At 42.1% G+C, this 22,023-nt stretch overlaps 1 protein-coding gene across 1 annotated transcript in view; it reads left to right on the forward strand.

Annotated features, from left to right (window-relative positions):
* The window catches only part of KIF3B (kinesin family member 3B), a 313,913-nt gene that overhangs the window by 141,405 nt on the left and 150,485 nt on the right, over nt 1-22,023 (forward strand). The window contains 3 exon segments of the mRNA XM_030212076.1: nt 14,203-14,325; nt 16,619-16,737; nt 16,974-17,087. Coding sequence (XP_030067936.1) covers nt 14,203-14,325; nt 16,619-16,737; nt 16,974-17,087 — 356 coding nt within the window.

Raw genomic sequence — 22,023 nt, forward strand, 5'->3', positions numbered from 1 at the left:
GAAGGTCAGATGGGACTCACACTAGTAACCCAACTGAGACAGCAGACTTATTTCGTAATTTTTTTGAGCAAGTCTACACAGAGAGTGGAGAAGATCAGGGACTCTTATGGGAAGATTACCTAGTTGATGCGGGCATGCCCAGATTAGATCAAAACGCAAGGGATCAGTTGGCCGCCCCCATAGAGGCCCAAGAGATACAAAAAGTTATTAAGTCGTTACCATTGGGGTCTGCCCCGGGACCGGATGGACTCTCAAGTGAGTATTATAAAATCTTAGGGCATGAGCTGGTGGGCCCACTCCTCTCGTACTATGATTCAGTGGTGCAGAGAGGATATTTTTCCCCAAGAGAGAATGAGGCTTTAATTACCTTGATACCGAAACCGGGCAAGCCCCCAGACCGCGTGGACTCCTTCAGGCCAATTTCATTATTAAACGTGGATCTTAAAATTTTGGCACGGGTGTTGGCAGATAGATTGGCACGGTATCTCCCCCAGCTGGTGGGGGAGCATCAAGTGGGATTTTTGCGTGGCCGGCACCCTACCATAAATGTGCGCAAAGTGTTACTTTCTATAGCCCATAGCCAGGTCACTCGAGATCCCCTTTTGCTGACTAGCCTAGATGCAGAGAAGGCGTTTGATAGAGTGCAGTGGGCCTACTTATTTTGGATCCTGGTGCATGTTGGGCTGGAGGGCTGGTTCCGGGAGGCTGTTGAGGCGCTGTATCATTCGCCTTCAGCGCGCATAGTGGTGAACGGGATACAATCACTAGGATTCGTCGTGCAGAGAGGGACTAGGCAGGGGTGTCCACTTCCACCTGCGCTATTTCTCTTATACCTAGAACCACTTTTGAGAACTATCATGATTAACCCAGATATAACTGGGATTTCCCTTCCTTCACAGTCAGTGAAGGTATTGGCCTTCGCCGACGATATTTTACTGACACTCACCTGCCCAGAACATTCCATGAAATACCTGCTGGAAACACTAGCTGAATTTGGAATTTCTAACGGGGTTTGTCCTTAAACTTTCAAAATCAATAGCACTGCTCACCCAGATTGAGAGTCAAAGAAATTGGAGAGGTAGTTTTCCTCTTCAATGGGCTTGCTCTGAAATAAAATACCTAGGAGTATACATTCCAGTAAACCTCAGCAAACGCCATGATTTGAACATGAGAGTTTTAGAAAAAAGCACAACGGAGTTATTTCATAGGTGGCAGGCACTCCCGATCTTGTCAGGTGGTATTGCCTTATATAACATGATATTGTTCCCCAAATGGACATACATGCTTCAAATGCTACCCTTGTGGTGGCATGGAGTGACGGATAGATGGCTTCAAAAGCGATTAAAAAACCTTTTTGTGGCAGGGGAAGAGGGCGAGACTGCCATTGACCACATTGATGCTTCCCAGACCTAGAGGAGGGATGGGTTTGTTGAACCTACGATTGTTTGCTGTTGCTAGTAATCTCAGACACATATCAGACTGGTTTCATGCGCAGAATTTTTTCTCTTGCACCAATACAGAAACTTCATTTCTTCAGTCATTGCATTTTGCATATTGGTTGCAAGCTCCTCCAGGAAAAGCGCCAAACCTAGGCCCCTACAAGCATATTTTTTGCACCTTTGAGGGCCATCTGGAAGTGGGGTGCGTAGGCGGGGGTAACAGGAAAGGGAGGTCTCCCTGTTGTTGCCAATTCAAGGGAACCTTGATTTCCCAGCGGGGATATCTTCCGCGGCTTTTAGGAGGTGGGCCTCCTCCGAGTTCCACTACTTATATCATGTGGTATCAGAGCAGGGGGTCATCAAGCCATTTAAAGATTTATGTACTGAAAATGGTTTAGACTCAAGAGACACTTTTGCTTACCTCCAAATCCGGTACTATGTCAGCTCCCTCCCATCAACAGTGCTGAACCAAGAATCGTGGGAGAACTAGACGAACTGTTAGGTCTTGAGGCGCAGCTGCGGATTCCTTTGAGTTATTTCCACAAGCATCTCAGGGACTCCTCGAAAGATTTAGACCTTACTAAGGTAACTCAGGGGTGGAACCAAGATTGGGTCTCCACCTAAAGCGGAGCATATAGCGGGGTGCGTCAGCTTCGCATTTGGAATAAGTGCGAATGTAGCGTGGTGTGAAATTCAGTATAAATTCCTGCTGCGGCTGCCATTACTCCGCACAGAGCTTTTCGAGCTACTCTCAGGGAGACAGATAATTGCTTGAAGTGCGGAAGGGGTGGTGCCGATTTGGGACACATGTTTGTGCCCACAAATTCAAGCTTTTTGGAAGTCGCTGTGTGTTCACATCTCACGGATGTGGTCCTGTAAATGGAACCCAACTCCAGATTTACTGTTTGACAACTATAAAACGCAGCAACCGACACCACCAGGATACAAAGCATTCTTGAAATTTGCTTCCTTAATGGCAAAGCGTACCATTCTTCAAAAGTGGCTGGCGGCTGAAGGTCCCAGTGTGGCGCATTGGAGGGTTGCCATGATTCAATGCTGTTCTGTAGAAAAGAGGGGACTTAGTGACCTAGCCTCCAAGAGAGGTGACATATTTTGTAAGTCCTGGTCCCCATTTTGGGATACACTCACTCCGGTAGCAAGAAGCAAAATTCTGAACTGTTAAGTGTTTAAGGGTTGGGTAGGTTTAGTTGGGGTTAAGGGAGGGTATGGGGGGAGGGCTTGAAAGGATAGGGGGAGAAAAAAGGGGGGAAAACTCACTGTTGACATAAGAAAGAATGGTTTGAATGTTGTACTTCATATGTGAATTGTGTTATGACGAAATGATATCTCTGTGATAATGATTTTATGTCAATAAAAAAGATTTAAAAAAAAAAAACATACGTCCACACATTTATGCACTTAACTCAGACTTTCTTAAACAACGTACAGTGTACTTTCGAGATATGCTGCCATGTGACTTTCTAACAATGCATTCAACTGGTAGCAAACAACTTTGACAATGTCTCATTCATTATTAAGTGGAACATCCTTATAAGCTTTCACAGAATTACCCAAAAAGGAATGGGAAATTTTTATCCATCGATAACGCAAAATGTGGTTTTTTGTCTCTGCACAGAAGCTGGGTGGATTTGGGAGCTCTCAGATAAGACTATTTTCTGATTACCCCTACCTTACACTTGTGGCTCTGGACAACTCTCTCCCACCCCCCCAATCCTAGTCTGTCACTGTATTTCTATTATACCAGGAACCCCCCCCCCCCCTATTTTTATCTGCTCAGCTAAACTTGTGATCTCATAATCTGTGTTTCCTAACTAACTGCTTAGTGGCTATTTCTAATCTGTATTCTGTGTAACAGATTTTAAAACTGCTTATTGGCTATTTGTATTTGATAGTTGATAATCTGAGAACTGGATTTAACAAGTGCTTTAAAATCGGTAGTAGTTTCTCTTGTGTGTGGAGCCCCTCCCCTCCCCCATCTACTTTTGTTGTAAAGTATTTGCATAGCACAGGTGGAGCTTCTCTCCATGTGGTTTTTGTCTCTGCACAGAAGCTGGACGGATTTGGGAGCTCTCAGATAAGACTATTTTCTGATTACCCCTACCGTACACTTGTGGCTCTGGGCATTTCAATGCTGTCCTAGAGATAGGTTACAGCAAACACATTCCATAGATCTTAAGCTTAAGCCCATCCACCCCAAGACTGACACTTCCTATATAGCTTTACCAAATGTACTACGTATCATAAATTAACCCCACCCTAATTACAACCCCATCATAGTACACCTATTCATACCCATTTCAACAAATCAAGATGACTTTTATTCTCTGTAATAATTGTGGTGCTTTAGTTTCAAGACCAAGCATCTGGAGACTTAAAGCTTGTCCTATCTGTCTTCAGCTTGCTAGTTTAAAACAGGAGCTCAGCAAAGTAAAGCAGGAATTGAATGCACTTAAAGCAACTTCTAGGACTGCACAAAATCATACTGCACAGAATCATACCAAATTCTCACCACTGCCTCAAAGGATAATACCACCTAAGAATAGATGGTTCACAGTAGGCTCAAGCAGGCTTCGTTATGTGACACAGAAGCATCCGCCCTCACAAGTTTTGCCCCTACAGAATTCTTTTGCTCCACTATAGCACTGTGATGTTCCTGAAAATAAAACTGAGGCAGAAGAAAAAGAAAAAGCAAGGAAGGTGGAATAAAAAGATATGAGGTACCCAAAGAGAAAAGACACCCCAAATCACTAAAACAGAAACACATACTAGGAAATGTAGATGGAAAGCGATGACCACAAATGCTTGCAGTCTAAGCAATAAAGTTCATGACCTTCAAGCCCTGATGTTGGAGGCAGACTTGGACATAGTTGCAATCACAGAGACATGGCTCAATGGTTCCCATGAATGGGATGCAAACATACCAGGCTATAATCTTTTTAGGAAGAATAGAGAGGGGCGTAAAGGTGGAGGAGTAGCTCTGTATGTGAGAAATGATATCACAGCGACTGAAATGACAGGGAACTGGGGAAAGGAAGAAGCGATATGGATCACCTTAAAAAGAGAGGATAGAACCTCTGTCCACGTGGGTGTTGTCTACAGACCCCCAACACAATTGGAGGAACTAGATAAAGATCTGATCGCTGATATTCAAAAGTTGGGGAAGAAAAGAGAGGTGCTGTTGTTGAGAGATTTCAATCTGCCGGATGTAGATTGGAAGGTTCCATCTGCAGAATCGGAAAGAAGTAGAGAGATCGTGGATGCTTTTCAAAGTGCTTTGCTCAGACAAATGGTGACGGAACCCAAGAGGGAGGGAGCGACGCTAGATCTGGTACTCACAAATGGGGATAATGTGTCAAATGTCCGAGTGGGTGCCCACCTGGGCAGCAGTGACCATCAAACGGTTTGGTTTGATATGACGACTGAAGAGGAGGGTGGCCACTCAAAACTCAAAGTCCTGGATTTCAAGCATGCTGACTTTAGTAAAATGGGGGAATACCTGAGGAAGGAGCTGATGGGATGGGAGGAAATACAAGAAGTGGACGGACAGTGGTCCAGGCTGAAAGAAGCTATAAATAGGGCCACGAACCTTTATGTAAGGAAAGTAAATAAAAAGCAAGAGAAAAGGAAACCGATATGGTTCTCCAAGCAAGTGGCTGAGAAAATAAAGGCTAAAGAGTTGGCATTCCAGAAATACAAAAAAACTCAAGAAAAGGAACACAAGGAGGAATACCGGATGAAACTGAAATAAGCTGGGCAGACTTATACGGTCTGTGCCCGGAAAAGGACAGGTACAAATCAAGGTAAGGTATACACAAAAAGTAGCACATGTGAGTTTATCTTGTTGGGCAGACTGGATGGAACCGTGCAGGTCTTTTCTGCCGTCATCTACTATGTTGCTATGTTACTACGTAACTTCCTGCAATGCAAAACATAACTGTAAATCATTGTTATGGTAGTAGCTCCCTCTAGTGGCTAAAATAAGGGAAAAAAACAACAGCTATTTGGAGAAAAAGTTTGAAAGAAAAGGAAAAAAAATAGTAAGGTTTGCACTCAGATAATGGTATAACACATTATCTCTATTGTAGATGAAAGAAATTTAAACAAATTACTGCAGGATCTAAAAGCATATAAACTGGCAGTTACCTAGGGTACAAAACATACATAGGCATAACAGTATCATGAGAATTAACACATTTAATATTGCAGTAGAAAAACATTTATTGTAATTACATTTAAAGAGAAGGAAATTTAAACCAATTGGGGCAAACTAGGTGCTGTGAGGCAGTGTCTCTTGAATGTCAGCTACGTAAGGTAGAGTGATACAGATATTAATGATATTAATGAACTAAATAAACACTTTAAGTAAAACAGGAACTGCAGGACAAAGTTTAAAAGCATTTAGCATGTGGACACAACAGAAAAATAAAACAGGCAGGAACTTTACAGTAAATCTCCCAAATCAAACTTTACAGTAAATCTCCCAGTGAATGTAAGATTTATCCTAAATTTATCCGTGTAAATCAAAATCCATAAGTGAATGTTAAGTTTTGAAACCAATGTAAGAAAAATCAGCTGTAAGAAAAGTCCTGATGGGGCACAGACATATCTGATACAACAGATAATGTGGTCCTATTTATTAACCAACTGGAAATAAGAAAACTGCATTAAAAAATTAACATGCCATCAGAAATATAAAAGTGTAAAAGTTTGCAACTTTGACCAGGCACCCACTATGGGGTTAAATGAGAGTCCAGGTCCTGTGACACATACGGACCTCCCTCAATGCTGTAAGCCTTGAACGTCCTTTCAGACTCAAAAACTTCTAATAATTTAGACAATGGTGTCTTTATTATAGCAGCACCAGCTTGTGTGCCATAATAGTTTCATTGGATAAAGGAATTAATTTTGCATCATCAAATGCATTACACAGGAAAGGAATTTCTTTATTCCCGACCATAAGGATTATCTGAAACAACACATGGCTTGGAAGACAATCATAAACTGTTTTTAGTGAAACCCAGGCATACAAGGAGTACAATGCTCACAAACTGCAAAGATTTTTTTTTTTTTTTAAAAGACAGACCTCAGGATCATCAGTCTGTAGCCTTGAAAACTAGGAACTGAAAATTCAGAAGAATTAATGATAAGCTGTGAACCCAAAAATTGAGCTGTAAAACAAAATCATACTGAAGGAAACAAAGCTGCAACCTTGACTGACCGATAAGAAATATAGAGAAGGCAAGAAAGAGCCTATAATTTGGAAATTAAAAATTGTATTTTATTTTAAATAATCCTTTGGTTTCTGGATCAGGGCCCTTGAAACAGAAAGCAGGTGGATTAAATGCAAGATGCAATTAACTCATGCTGCACAGCTAAAATAAAGCATTACAAGGCAGGAAAAACAGCGTATTGAAAGGAAAACACCCACATAGAAAACTGGCCAATCTGCACTCACGCACACACACATTGATGATGGACAGCAACAGAAAGAAGAAACGTTGCTTGAAATAACAGCACAACCTCTACCAGAACTTTAGGGAAGAAAAAAAAGTACGGCTATCTTTTATGCAAGTGAATCAAGTAACACAGACTGCAACTAAAAAAAATTCCTCTCTTTTTTTCCTAAATGAGAAAGTCTCGCTGTCTGCAAAACCACTCCAACACTTTTTTTCTCTCACTGCATTCCAAAGTAATAAATAATGTGACAAGAAGTTAACTAGCTCACTGCAAGGCTCTGCACAAAACTACTGGGCAGGAAAAAAAAAAAATATATATATATATATATTCCTCCTTAGACGTTAACAATTTATGGCATTTTACAAAGTACAAGGGAAAAACAGTACTTAAGCAAACTACAGATACTGAGTTGTTATCCTGCTCCAACGTTAACAATTACTTACAAGGACTTTCTGCACTAAGGAATCACTGGCGCACACTATTTTAAAAGAGACAATCTATTTCCTACCCTCAATGAAAGTATTTGAGAACTCAAAATCAACATAAAATATATATATATACTTACAGACGTCTATCAAAATTCCAGACATGCACCCTTGTGCAGCTGACGCATCCACAACCAGCTCACCTGCACTTATGCTAGTGACTCAAGCAGGCTGGACGTGTGCCCCAATTATTTACTCCAATGCGCCCCTGCCTGTTTCCTGGATGACCTGACGCAGCATCTCAACTATATGCTAAGCAATGGCAAGTTCCCTGTAAATTATGGTAACATCTTACCCCAGTGCCCAAAGATACCAAGAAAAAGAGTAGTGATCTTTCCAAATACCGGCCAATAGCTTCCATACCTCTTTTCGTGAAACTCATGGAGAGCTTAGTGAATAAACAACTTGGTGAGCACTTGGACAAGTTCAATATTCTGCATTCCTCGCAATCGGGTTTCCGGACGCTCCACAGTACTGAGACTGTCCTCGTCACTCTTCTGTCCAACTTCAGGAGGAAATATCAGTAGGGAAAAGTATTTTGCTCTTACAGTTTGACATGTCTAGTGCCTTCGACATGGTGCACCATGGCATCCTGCTGCGGCTCCTAGATTATTTTGGTGCCTGTGGAAACGTACTGGCCTGGCTGAGTGGCTTTCTTACGTCAAGAACTTACCAAGTACAGTGGTGGAAATAAGTATTTGATCCCTTGCTGATTTTGTAAGTTTGCCCACTGACAAAGACATGAGCAGCCCATAATTGAAGGGTAGGTTATTGGTAACAGTGAGAGATAGCACATCACAAATTAAATCCGGAAAATCACATTGTGGAAAGTATATGAATTTATTTGCATTCTGCAGAGGGAAATAAGTATTTGATCCCCCACCAACCAGTAAGAGATCTGGCCCCTACAGACCAGGTAGATGCTCCAAATCAACTCGTTACCTGCATGACAGACAGCTGTCGGCAATGGTCACCTGTATGAAAGACACCTGTCCACAGACTCAGTGAATCAGTCAGACTCTAACCTCTACAAAATGGCCAAGAGCAAGGACTGTCTAAGGATGTCAGGGACAAGATCATACACCTGCACAAGGCTGGAATGGGCTACAAAACCATCAGTAAGACGCTGGGCGAGAAGGAGACAACTGTTGGTGCCATAGTAAGAAAATGGAAGAAGTACAAAATGACTGTCAATCGACAAAGATCTGGGGCTCCACGCAAAATCTCACCTCGTGGGTATCCTTGATCATGAGGAAGGTTAGAAATCAGCCTACAACTACAAGGGGGGAACTTGTCAATGATCTCAAGGCAGCTGGGACCACTGTCACCAACGAAAACCATTGGTAACACATTACGACATAACGGATTGCAATCCTTCAGTGCCCGCAAGGTCCCCCTGCTCCGGAAGGCACATGTGACGGCCGGTCTGAAGTTTGCCAGTGAACACCTGGATGATGCCGAGAGTGATTGGGAGAAGGTGCTGTGGTCAGATGAGACAAAATTGAGCTCTTTGGCATGAACTCAACTCGCCGTGTTTGGAGGAAGAGAAATGCTGCCTATGACCCAAAGAACACCGTCCCCACTGTCAAGCATGGAGGTGGAAATGTTATGTTTTGGGGGTGTTTCTCTGCTAAGGGCACAGGACTACTTCACCGCATCAATGGGAGAATGGATGGGGCCATGTACCGTACAATTCTGAGTGACAACCTCCTTCCCTCCGCCAGGGCCTTAAAAATGGGTCGTGGCTGGGTCTTCCAGCACGAAAATGACCCAAAACATACAGCCAAGGCAACAAAGGAGTGGCTCAGGAAGAAGCACATTAGGGTCATGGAGTGGCCTAGCCAGTCACCAGACCTTAATCCCATTGAAAACTTATGGAGGGAGCTGAAGCTGCGAGTTGCCAAGCGACAGCCCAGAACTCTTAATGATTTAGAGATGATCTGCAAAGAGGAGTGGACCAAAATTCCTCCTGACATGTGTGCAAACCTCATCATCAACTACAGAAGACGTCTGACCGCTGTGCTTGCCAACAAGGGTTTTGCCACCAAGTATTAGGTCTTGTTTGCCAGAGGGATTAAATACTTATTTCCCTCTGCAGAATGCAAATAAATTCATATACTTTCCACAATGTGATTTTCCGGATTTAATTTGTGATGTGCTATCTCTCACTGTTACCAATAACCTACCCTTCAATTATGGGCTGCTCATGTCTTTGTCAGTGGGCAAACTTACAAAATCAGCAAGGGATCAAATACTTATTTCCACCACTGTACATGCCAACTCTACCTCATCACCTCACTGAAAAGCAGACTGTGGAGTGCCACAGGGTTCCCCACTATCACCAACCCTCTTCAACATGATGTTGATTCCCTTGGCTGCGGCTCTTTCCAAACTGGGACCTAACCCATTTATCTATGCAGATGACATCACTATCTTCATCCCTTTTGAGAAAGACCCAAATGAAATAACTAGTAAGATCCGACAAGGCTTTAGCACCATGCTAGACTGGGCCAACTCGTTTCGATTCAAAATCAACGCCGAGAAAACACATTGCTTGGTCCTCTCCTCTTGCTTTAACAAACTTAGGCCTCCTACACTAATCACTCCTGAGCTCGTCCTGCCTATTTCGGAGTCCCTAAACATCTTGGGAGTCATAATTGATAGATCTTTGACACTGGAGCAGCATGTGAACTCTGTGGTCAAGCAAATGTTCTTCTCACTTTGGCAGCTTAAGCTTATCCAGCCTTATTTCCCTAGAGAGGTTTTCCGCAGCCTAGTTCAGTCCCTAGTTATAAGTTGTCTCGATTACTGCAACAGTATCTACGGGGGATGCACATCCATGCTACTAAAAAAACTGCAAACTGCTCAGAACACGGCAGCTCGACTCATCTTCGGTAAATCGAGATTTGAAAGTTTCAAGCCCACTACGTGAGAGTTTGCACTGGCTTCCTGTGAAGGACCGTATCGTTTTCAAGATGAGCGCATTGGTGCACAAAATCATCTATGGAGATGTTCCTGCTTACATGGACGCTCTCATTAACTTGCCACCCAGGAACTCCTGCAAGTCAGCTTTCTCGTATCTCAATCTCCACTATCCAGTTTTCAGTGGCCTAAAGTATAAGACTGTGTATGCTTCCTCTTTTTCTTATCTTAGCACTCAATTCTGGAATGTGCTGCCCCAAGTGGTCAAATTCACCACTGATCACCCGACCTTTAAGAAGCGGCTCAAGACCTTCCTTTTTGGTAAAGCATATGCCGTGAGCCCTCCTGGTGTCTCATCCTTCTGAACCTTGGCTGCCACAGCGACAACTTGTCACCTTCCCCCTCTCCTCCCGCTCCCCTCCTGCTGTTCCTCTTTCCCTATTACGCCTCTAATTACTGTATTTTGTAATATTGTTATTTAATAGTCTATTGTACGCCACATTGAGCCTGCCCGTGGTGGGAATAATGTGGGATATAAATGCCATAAATAAATAATAAAACTTTCCATAGTCCAGCTGCAGAAATAGCTCAGACTTCTTTTTTTTTTCTTTTTTTTCTTTCATTTTTTTCTTTCATTTTTTTTTTCTTCCCCCCCCCCCTCTTTTTTTTCTTTGATTAGTTTAGAGGGCTATTTAAGGCTAATTACAGGGCAATCAGGTCCCTGTTCGGAGAGTGCCAAAATGTGTATTTCCATCCCTTAGCCCCCCAGGGAGGGAAAACACAGATAAGGAAGAGAACTTAGACTCCATTAGGCACAGCCAGTACAATTACCTTATTATCACAGAGCCAAAAAAATACAAACAATAGTTCTCTCCCTGAAGCAGGTTGTCAGTCAGCAAATGCGCATCCTGAAAGACAAGGACTGCTCTGCTAACACCTCCCGGACATCACATATATATACTGTTGCAAATTCCATTTCTCATAAATCATGTGATTTTCCATAACCTAGCACCATCAGGTTGCCTTATACCATATATGTATTGTTCCTGTATTCTATCAGTCTCTCCTGATGGAAGTTCACGTGCAAAGTCGGTAGCCATTGGCTAGCCGGTTATCTGTTCTGCGTGCAAAGTCAGAACAATACCCTTGTGTCCTCTCTCTGTCTCTTTCCACAAATGCAACAATCTGGACATGTTAGGCTCATACTTTGTCCTCAGCCTGTCCGCAACTGCCAAGGTTACCTTATAAGAAAGGCATGATCTCAGCTCCCAGCTCCTGAGAAAAGCACTGTATGCTGCAAAGATAACTTGTTAGGCCATCTTGTGAGAACCAAACTGATAGGCCCCAGTAGTAGGCCTGGCCCTTAGCAAGAGGCATAATATAGGAAGGAATGTACACTACTTAATAGCTTCATTGCGTGTTCCCTAGTCCTTGTATTTTTGGAAAGCATAAACAAGTGATTCACGTCTACCTGTTCCACTCCGCTCTGTATTTTATACACTTCTGTCTTATCTCCCTTCAGCTGTTTCTTCTACAAGCTGAAGAGCTCTAGCCGCTTTAGCCTTTCCTCATAAGGAAGTTGTCCCATCCCTTTTATCGTTTTTGCCACCCTTTTCTGTACCTTTTCTATTTCTACTCTATCTTTATTGAGATGCAGTGACCAGAATTGCACACAGTATTCAAGGTGTGGTCACACCATGGAGTAATACAAAGGCATTATAACATTCTCATTTTTGTTTTTCATTTGTTTCCTAATAATTCCTAATATTCTATTTGCTTTCTTAGCTACTGCTGCACACTGAGCAGAGCATTTCATCATATCATCAACGATGACACCTAGACCTTTTCCTGGTCGGTGACTCCTAATGTGGAACCTTGCATCATGTAGAAATAGTTTTGATTCCTCTTTTATACATGCATTGCTTTGAACTTGCTCACATTAAAGGGTCCTTTACTTGGTGCACTAATGAATTTAGCATGTGCTAATGATAACATGTGCTAAATGATAAGCCCATTATATTCCTGTGGGCATCTTGTCTTATTAGCACACCTTAGTAAAAGGACCTCAAAATGTTGTCTGCCATTTGGATGCCCAATCTTCCAGTTTTGTAAGGTCCTATTGCAATTTTTTAACAACTTTGAATAACTTTGTTTCATCAGCAAATTTAATTAGCTCACTAGTTATTCCTGTCTCTAGATCATTTATAAATATGTTAAAAAGCAGTAGTCCCAGCACAGACCCCTGGGGACCCCACTATCTACCCTTCTCCATTGAGAATATTGACCTACTCTCTGTTTTCTATCTTTTTAACCAGTTGTTAATCCACAATAGGATACTACCTCCTATCCCATGACTTTCCAATTTTCTCAGGAGTCATTCATGAGGCACTTTCTCAAATTTTTTTTTTGAAAATCCAGATAAACAATATTGACCGGGTAACCTTTATCCACATGTTTATTCACCCCTTCAAAGAAATGTTGTAGATTGAGGCAAGATACCCTAGAGGAAAGGAGGGATAGGAGAGGTTTGATGCAAATGTTTAAATAATTGAATGTATTAATATACAAACAATTTTTTCCAGAGACAAGGAAGTGGTAAAACTAAATGACATGAAGTATGGTTTCAGAGTAGTAAACCTAGGAGTAACATCAAGACATACTTTTTCATGGAGACGGTAATGGATGCCTGGAATACCCTCTGGATGGAACTAGTGGAGACAATTCAAGAAATGTGTGGTATAAGCACAGAGGATCCATATTTAGAAAGGGAATGAAATCAAAATAGAACTTAAATAGTCTCATGGCTATTGATGTATTGTAAGCTGATGCTTTAGACAGCAACTGCAGTAATTGGGAAGTAAAGCCAGTGCCAGGCAGATTTCTATGGTTTGTGTTCTGAACATGGCAAAGACAAATCAGGATCAAGTATACATATTTTATAGCAGATTCACATCATATGATATGAGTACAAGTGATGTGTATCTCAGTGGGGGAGGGGAAGACATCTTAAGGTTGAAAGTGAGTAAAATGTTTTCTGTTAACAATATTGTTGGGTTGTTTATTTAATCATGTATTGATGATGAATCTGACTATGCTGCAGCCATAATAAAACCTTTCTTGAGACTATTAGCATTGTGTTGTTGTGGTGGTGTGTTCCAAGATTGCATGATGTATAGCTACCTATATATAGTTGATATTGTAGCAAGTTGCTAACTTCCTTGTTTGTAATGCCAGTACTTAATCATGAAGGAGTGTAAACTGCACAGAGTGGCAGGTGTGGCTTTGGCTGCCTTTTTGGGCAAACTGGATGGACCATGCAGGTCTTCAAAAAGATATAAACAGGATGGAGTTAAGTGTATAGAGTGGCTACTAAAATGGCCAGTGTTCTTCATCATAAAGGGACAGACTTAAAGATCTTATTATAATTTGAAAGAAAGGCAGGAGAGGGGAGATATAATAGAGACAATTAAAGGAAGCTCCGTAATGAGTAGTCATAGGATGAAGGTGAAAGGGAATAGACTTGGGGGTAAATAAAGGAAATATTGATGGTAGAAACAAGGATTGTATCTGAATTCAAGAAAGCAAGTACAGAGGATTAAGGGAGAGGAAGGGATTGTAGAGTTTACTAATTGGTATAGGCAGACTTGATAGGCCATAGAGTCTTCATTATTTGTGATTCAATTGATGATATTTAATCAAGAAATAAACACCTTTTTTCAGTAGTAGCTACTACTAAGAATGTAGCTACTACTGAAAAAGGTGTGAACAAAATCAAAATCGAATTAAAAAGAAATAAACAATTAAAGAAATATGCATGTAGCCATCGTAGATTTTGTAATATTGCCTTACAAGCAATCTTTTGTGACTTGTTCCTTTAGAAACGCCGGGAGCGAGAGATACAGCAGCAGATGGAAAGCCGAGATGAAGAAACGCTGGAACTGAAGGAGACCTATAGTTCTTTGCAGCAAGAGGTGGACATCAAGACCAAAAAGTTGAAAAAGGTAAATTTTAAAATTATTATGGGGACAGTTTTAGGGATTTTTATTTTTGCAGGTATACCAAACATTTACCGTTGGAAAAGCATCTTTGAATATTTCCTTGTACCACAATATACTTCCCTACTGACAGTTCTGTACCTACATTCCTGTCAGGGAAGTTATTTTTAACAAGAAACCGCATAGGGAACTGCCCTAAAAATCAGCTTGTAGGCCCCAAGGTTCTTTATGCAAACTGCAAACTTCCTGCATTTGCTAAAAATTGTTGATACTTGAAAACTCTTATGTGGCCTTTTAAGAAACTAAATCAAACAAAAATCTGGCTTATTCTTGCTGCACACCACTGTCTTGGGTGAATTTCTTCAAATAGGACCTAATAAATATCCCAGAGAAATATCTGTTTATCTTAATCGCAAGTCATAGGCACAATCCAGTGCACCTTAATCTAAAGATATCTTTTAGAATCAATAAGAAACCTCAACTGCTTGAGGTAAAGAAAACATAATTCACCCCATTAACCTTAACAAACATTTACAGGAATAATGAAGGTAAAAAGCCCCTAAATTACCAGCTTCTTATGCATAGAAAGAAACTATTTTCTTCTTTAGAAACATCTGGAAAAATCCAGATCTTCTGTCCCATGAACTATTACCTTTCTTCTCGGCCTTCTCTAATCAGTCTTCCTCCTTCCTCTCAAGCTCCCCTCATTCCACAGCCTTTACTGATGGAATTCTCTCCTAAGTAACCTCTCCCAAGTGCCTACATTCAAAAAATGTAAAACCTGGTTGTTCCAAACAGCTTTTAGCTGATCTGCTTCCTCCCAGTTTGACAGTGACCTTCCCATCCCCTTCCCCCTCCCTCTATTCTTGTATTCCTTTGCTTTACTTATCTTCACCCTCCCCTTTTCAGTTTCTTACACTTTGATTTCTCCCTGCTCCTTCCACTGTCCTTTGATATATGTAGCTATGTAGCTTCTTCTCCTTTCTTTAATTTATATTTCTTTTAATTGTAAACCACCTTGTGGCAGTTTGTGTAATTTGGTAGTATATCAAGCTTACTTAAACAAAATAACAAAATATAGAGTTTTCTGAAAATAAAGATGAATGATATGGCTGATATGGCTAAGGTCCTGCTCAAAGACAAATGAGATCACAATCCCTCTATTCTGAGTCCTTCAAAAACTTTCAAGCTCATTGTGTTGAGGGGGCTTCAGCTTACAGCAAAGTGACTCACAATATAATGGGAAATATTTCTGTATCTTTCTGCCACATTTTTGAGATCTGTACTGGTACAACACATTCCTTGGATATATCTAGTGGGAACCTCTATTCATGTGGCCTTTCTGCTGCTCTGTTAGTTCATGCTCTGTGCCTGGCTCTCCATTCTAATTCTTTTGTTTCTGTTCTACACCTGACTATCCAACCCATCTCCTCATAAACTAAGCTAAATTCTCTCTCAATATTTTAATTATTCCCTGTTTTTGAGAACACAAGCCCACGCTATTTTGTATTATGGTAAAATACTTTATTTTTTTATTTTTTTGAGCCAGCCTAGTGTCTGGGTGGCAGCTTGAAGCAGCATTTAAAATCCTTTTGAAGAGAGCAGTGATGCCTCATGTCCAGATTTAGGGACTGCATTAGCTAGGTTCTGGAAGCAGGACCATCACTGGTTGGGTGGAAATGTGGAAGAATTACAGGATAGTTGCTAATGAAGATTCATGGCATCATACCAATAGAGGCTGGTTCTCATTTGAGTTGGAAGGCCGAAAAAGGAGCAGAAGAAACCTTCTGAGTGAAAATAGATTTCTGTTTTGTATTTAACATATGTATCTTGCTATCTTTTTTTTTCTGTTTATAGTGTGTATAAAATATTGTAAACCCCCATGGGTCCTCTCGTGTGCAGGGAGCTCTCTGGTTCCAGAAAGATCTGGGTTTAGAACTCTCTTTCAATACCTTTCCCTCCCCCGCTCTGACAGCTCCCCCTGGTGGCTACTTTGGGGAAAAACCCGGTCCGATGACCTGAGCACCCTCTAGCTATCTCTTCGGGGAATTACCCTGATTTCACCTTGGAGCTCCCTCTACTGGCACCTTCAGGTCATTACCCAGATATCTCCTTGGAGCTCCCTCTAGGGACCGTATCATGCCTTTTACTGATTTCCTGTAGGAGAGCGCCCTCTGATGGCCACCTCAGGATAGGGCCTTCACTGTGTTTATCACAATATTTAATCATACTTTGCTTTTCTTGGTTCTCTTCATACCTGCTTCCTCCATTTCTTGGTCTTCTTTCTTGCTTGCTGCAGCTCTTTTCTAAGCTGCAGGCCGTGAAAGCAGAAATTCAAGACCTTCAGGAAGAACATATAAAAGAACGTCAAGAGCTGGAACAAACTCAGAATGAGCTCACCAGAGAACTGAAACTAAAGTGAGTATCAGCAACTTTTGTGGAAGAGAAAGTTTGAGAGCAACTTTTAAATATTATAAGAGAAACTTAGAGTGAATTCATCATAGGAAATGAGTGGCACAGAATATGAAAATTTTATATTGAATTCATCTTGCATGGATGGACCTCTGTATTTAAAGGTATTCATAGAAGATGATGGGTTTGGGAACTGGTTTCTTTGTCTTATGGGCTTGTTTTGATCTCTTTTCTAACCTTAGGCACCTCATTATTGAGAACTTTATTCCCCTAGAAGAGAAGAACAAAATCACGAACAGATCATTCTTTGATGAAGAAGAAGACCAGTGGAAACTACATCCCATAACTCGACTTGAGTGAGTGATACACCTTGAAATAGCATTGTAGCCCTAGACCGAATTGGTGTCAGTGGCTTCGCCTCTTCTTTGGTGGTGGTTGATCCTTGATTTGATAGTACACTATTCTCAAGATGCCAGTAGCTCTTTTATCCTTTCACCACCATTATGTTTAAAACGATTTTATTGATGCTTCAACATATTACATCTTAGCAAGGCATTTCACTGTACAAATTCCACTAACAAATCTTGCTGCATAAACTTAACACAATACAAAACAGCATCAAAAGGGTTTTTAACCTTTTCTCCCCTATCCCCCCAACTGCCCCCCTTCCCCACAATCCCAACATGAATCAATGATATTACTATAATCCCACTGACATTTATCCCTAACTCCAAATAAAATATAATCAGAGAGACTTAGTAAATATTAGACTATCCTGACCTTGAGATCTAGCCTCTTTCCTTACTATTATCCCACCCCATCCATATCCCACGAGTCCTTGACTGATGACCCCCCCCCCCCCCCCCCCCCCCCCCCCCCCCCGGGAGATGGGTGGGCAATGTCTTAGCAAAACACAAGCAATAACAAATCCGGGTATGGTATTGAAGAAACTTCACAATCCCATCTAACATTAATACAGTAAGCCATACATCATCAAGTCTTTTACTGTATCCCTCCCCTCCCCACCTAGACTTCCCTGACCCCCAAACTCCTTACTCTCACCCTCCCCTCACCCCTCCCCACCCCCAATCAAACCACTATAAGCACCACTTCTTACTTCTTCCCATATTATGTCTTGTCTCGATCTCTGAGTAACATTACCCAAAGTGGAGTAAGCTTATTTCTATTTCTCCCCCCACCCACCTCCCCACCTACTACCATTGTCCCCACATTTCAATTCTTCTTCCTTAAGAATTTAGGATTCTACTACGCGCGACAGCAGTCAGGGATTCCCAAAACGGGAACCATCTCTGGCAAAAAAGGTCACCCTTGGAGGAAGCCAGGTCTCCTATTCCTCTACGCTCTAATGCACAAAGAAAAAGTATATGGGATCACCATTGCTGTAGGGATGGAGACTCAGCAGTTATCCAATGCTTGAGAATACATTTCTTGCCAATAAGAACCGCCCGTTTCAAAAATGATTTCAAGCCCCTAGACAGATGCGGGAATACCTGAAAAATATCAAACAGTTGGGATGGGCCTGGTTGCCACTGGATCCCCCACATTAAGGAAACATGTTGGCAAACCTGCCTCCAAAATTCAAGAACCCTTGGACGTGACCAAAACATATGGCCCGGCCCAGTTGAAGTTTGAGCGCATTTTGCACGTGTCATCTTTCCTCATGGCTGCTCGATAAGCCCTATGTGGGGATATATACATCCGCAGCATAAATTTATAATGTAGCTCTTGCAGCATCATGTTTTCAGTTAATTTTTGAATGCCCAAGAGACTGGTCTTCAAATTATCTCTGTTTAAAGTCATTGAGAATTCTCCTGTCCAACTAGTCACCAGCTGATCATAGTCCACTTCACCCAAATGTTCTCTCAAAGTGGAATGGTAATATTTGAGAGGAATTGCCAGCTGTGCATCAAGGCCAAAAATAGCAATCTTTCTCACACCTGCGGTTGCAAGGATGAGGGGGGAAGAGACCTTATATAGTGTCTCAGCTGAAACATAGAAAAGTAATTCATACCCTTATACTCTGCCTTCAAATCTTCCAATGATTTCAAGGTTCCCTCTTCTGTATATAACTGATGTACATATTGTAGTCCCCTAGACGCCCAAGTTGCAAAATGGGCCGAGGAAGACCCCGGTGAGAAATCCGCGTTACCCTGTAATGGCAGCAATGGAGAGGACTCAGCATGTAAGCCATAAAAACGACAGATCCAACGCCACGCTCTCCTCAACGGCATCAGCACTGGCGCAAACGCCGCGGGTGTGTGCAATCTCCTCGATGGCGCGTGTAGCCAGTCACTAAAGTGAAGCGGGGCAAACAACCCAGTCTCAGCCACAGTACAGGAGAAATGCGAGGATCCTCTGAACCAATCAGTAAGATGTCGCATATTACTTGCTACTGAAAATAACTTTATATTCAATAGCCCCAGTCCCTCCTGCATGCGCGGGAGATAACGTTTAGACGCCTGCAGTCTAGGTCTTCTGCCCTGCCACAAGTAATGCATTACCAGTCATGTCATCCATTTGTCATCCCCATATTTAAGAAAAATTGGTATAATTTGTAACACATAAATCCACTTGGGGCTAGCATCGTATTGTAAAGAGCAATTCTACCTAACATGGATAAGGGAGTGAGTGCCAGCTTTGCAACGTTCGCCGTGTGAGGACTCTTAAGGGAGCGATGTTAGCTTCATATATATCGGACAAATCCAAAAGGATATACACCCCCAAATATTTTAAGGGGCCTGATGACCATGAAAGAGGGAACTCTCCCTCCCATGTTTCCTTGATCCTGGATTGAATAGGAAACGCGACAGACTTTTGCAAATTGAGCGTAAAGCCCAAGAAATAACTAAATTCCTCTATAGCATTAAGCAAGCCACCCAGCGATGGCTGGGGGTTCGTCAAGGTCAAGAGGATGTCATCCACAAATGCTAATGTCTTTACCGAAAACGAAGGCGTAGTAATCCCCGAGATCTCAGGGTCCCTCTAAATAGTACGCAATAAGGATTCTAAGTAGAGTAAGAATAACAGTGGGGAGAGTGGACATCCTTGTCTCGTACCCCTAGCTATAGGGAACGAGGACGAGCTTAATCCATTTACTACTAAAGAAGCCCTAGGCTGAGAGTAAAGAGTCTCGATTGCCCGCATAATCGAGCCCTTCAACCCCACATAGTCCAGAACTCTGAAAAGGAAATCCCAGCGGACCTTATCGAAGGCCTTCTCAGCATCTAAACTGACTAGCAATCATGGTTCATCCCTAGTGTGACTATGTGCAATTGCCATGCATACCTGACGTACATTAATAGATGAGTGCCGATCTTTTACAAACCTCTCTCCGATCAAAGTTGGTATATGTGGAGCCAGACGTTCCACCAATACTCTGGCTATTATCTTTAAATCTTCGTTAATAAGAGATATAGGCCTATAGGATTCAGGGCACTCCGATGATCTGCCTGGCTTTGGTATAAGTGTAATTAGTGCCTCGTTAGTGTCTCTTGGGAACGCTCCCTCTACTACTGAAGCTTCAAAGAACGAGACCAGGGCCCCACAAATCTGTGGCCACATGCACTGATAATATTCCGTTGTGTAACCATCAAGCCCTGGGGCCGTAGCTCTTTTTAGGGACTTTACCACCCTCTGAATTTCCTTGGCTCTTAAGGGGGCATTCAACTGACGCACAACTTCTGCCGAGAGACGTGGTATGCCTGCATCTTCTAAGTAATCCACCACCGAGGGCCCATTCAAGGGTTCCGGCGCTGCATATAAGAAAGCATAAAAGTCATGTAAAATCTGCAAAATTCCCGCCGACTGGCTCTCCCTCGTACCATCCAATCTCAACAAGGAGGAAACAAACATATTACCACCCCAACTCTTGGTAACTTTAGCGAGCAGTTTACCCGCCTTATTGCCATACCTATGAAAGAGGAAGGAGCGATTAAAAAATTGTTTCTTAGTACGTTCATGGATCAAATAATTCAAAGCAGGAAGTGTCAAACTCATCTCTTCCCTAGCTGTAGGGGACATAGTCGCCAAATAAGCACGTTTTGCTGCTTTGTATTTGTGTTCTAAGTGAATTATTCCTTTTGCTATGCGTTTTGCCCGCGCACACATATAAGAGATCATTTCCCCTCTCATTACTGCTTTCGACATTTCCCAGTATAATTGTGCTGTCGATTCATGGCCTGCATTGGTTTCTGTAAACAGCAACCATTTCTGTTGAATAAAGTCTTGGAAATGCACGTCATCTATCAAATATGAGAGAAAGCGCCACCTAGTGCCTCTAAGGCACGTTGCTCCCAATTCAATATCTACCCATATCATCGCATGGTCTGAGATCTCCAAAGAGCCAATCTCCCCCGGCAAAATCTGGGGAAAAAGAGTAGTATCTGTTAAAATATAATCCAACCTGGACCAAGAGCCATGAGCGCGTGAGAGATGAGTATAGTCACGAGTATTTGGGTTAAACAAGCGCCAGGGGTCTACCAAATTTAGCACTTTACATACATATGGCAGCCCTCTACCTCCACCCATTGCTACCCCTGCCGAGGGGGCTGACCTATCCTGTTGACCATCCATCACCTGATTAAAGTCTCCCACTAGGATCCAAGGGGCCGAAGAGTACTGAATGCCCAGGCGTACTATGTGTTGAAAAAATGTGTGATCATAGACATTCGGCCCATATATTTATTTATTTATTGCATTTGTATCCCACATTTTCCCACCTTTTTGCGGGCTCAAAGTGGCTTACAATACATTATGAATAATGGAAATTACATTTTGTTACAATTCGGTTATGGATTACATTGTGAAGAGTTATACTATACAAATCAAAGTATCGTTGAGGATTACATTGTGAAGAGTTATACAATACAAATAAATATATATTAAGCAGGAAAACCTCTTGGCCCGTGATGTTTAATAATAAGAGTATAAACCGCCCCTGGGTATCCTGTGTCACTGCTCTAGCCTTGCATTGCATGTTTTTATGAATAAGTATTGCTACCCCACCTCTCCTGCCCTGAGCCGAGGAGAAAAAACACTCACCCACCCATCGCTGCCTAAGTTTTAAATGTTCCGCATCGGACAGTTTTGTCTCCTGGAGGCATGCAATGGAAACTTTGTGGCGCTGCAGTGCTGATAAGATTTTTGTTGTTTTATTGGGGAGCTAATGCCAGAAACATTCCAAGAGATTACTCTAGGGGCTTGCACTTCAACCCGGGTCCCAAGGCTCCATTCCCTGACAGTTCAATGTATCAAGAATAAATAATGCTTCCG

This window comes from Microcaecilia unicolor, chromosome 8 (assembly GCF_901765095.1).
Source record: "Microcaecilia unicolor chromosome 8, aMicUni1.1, whole genome shotgun sequence".
Taxonomy (NCBI): domain Eukaryota; kingdom Metazoa; phylum Chordata; class Amphibia; order Gymnophiona; family Siphonopidae; genus Microcaecilia; species Microcaecilia unicolor.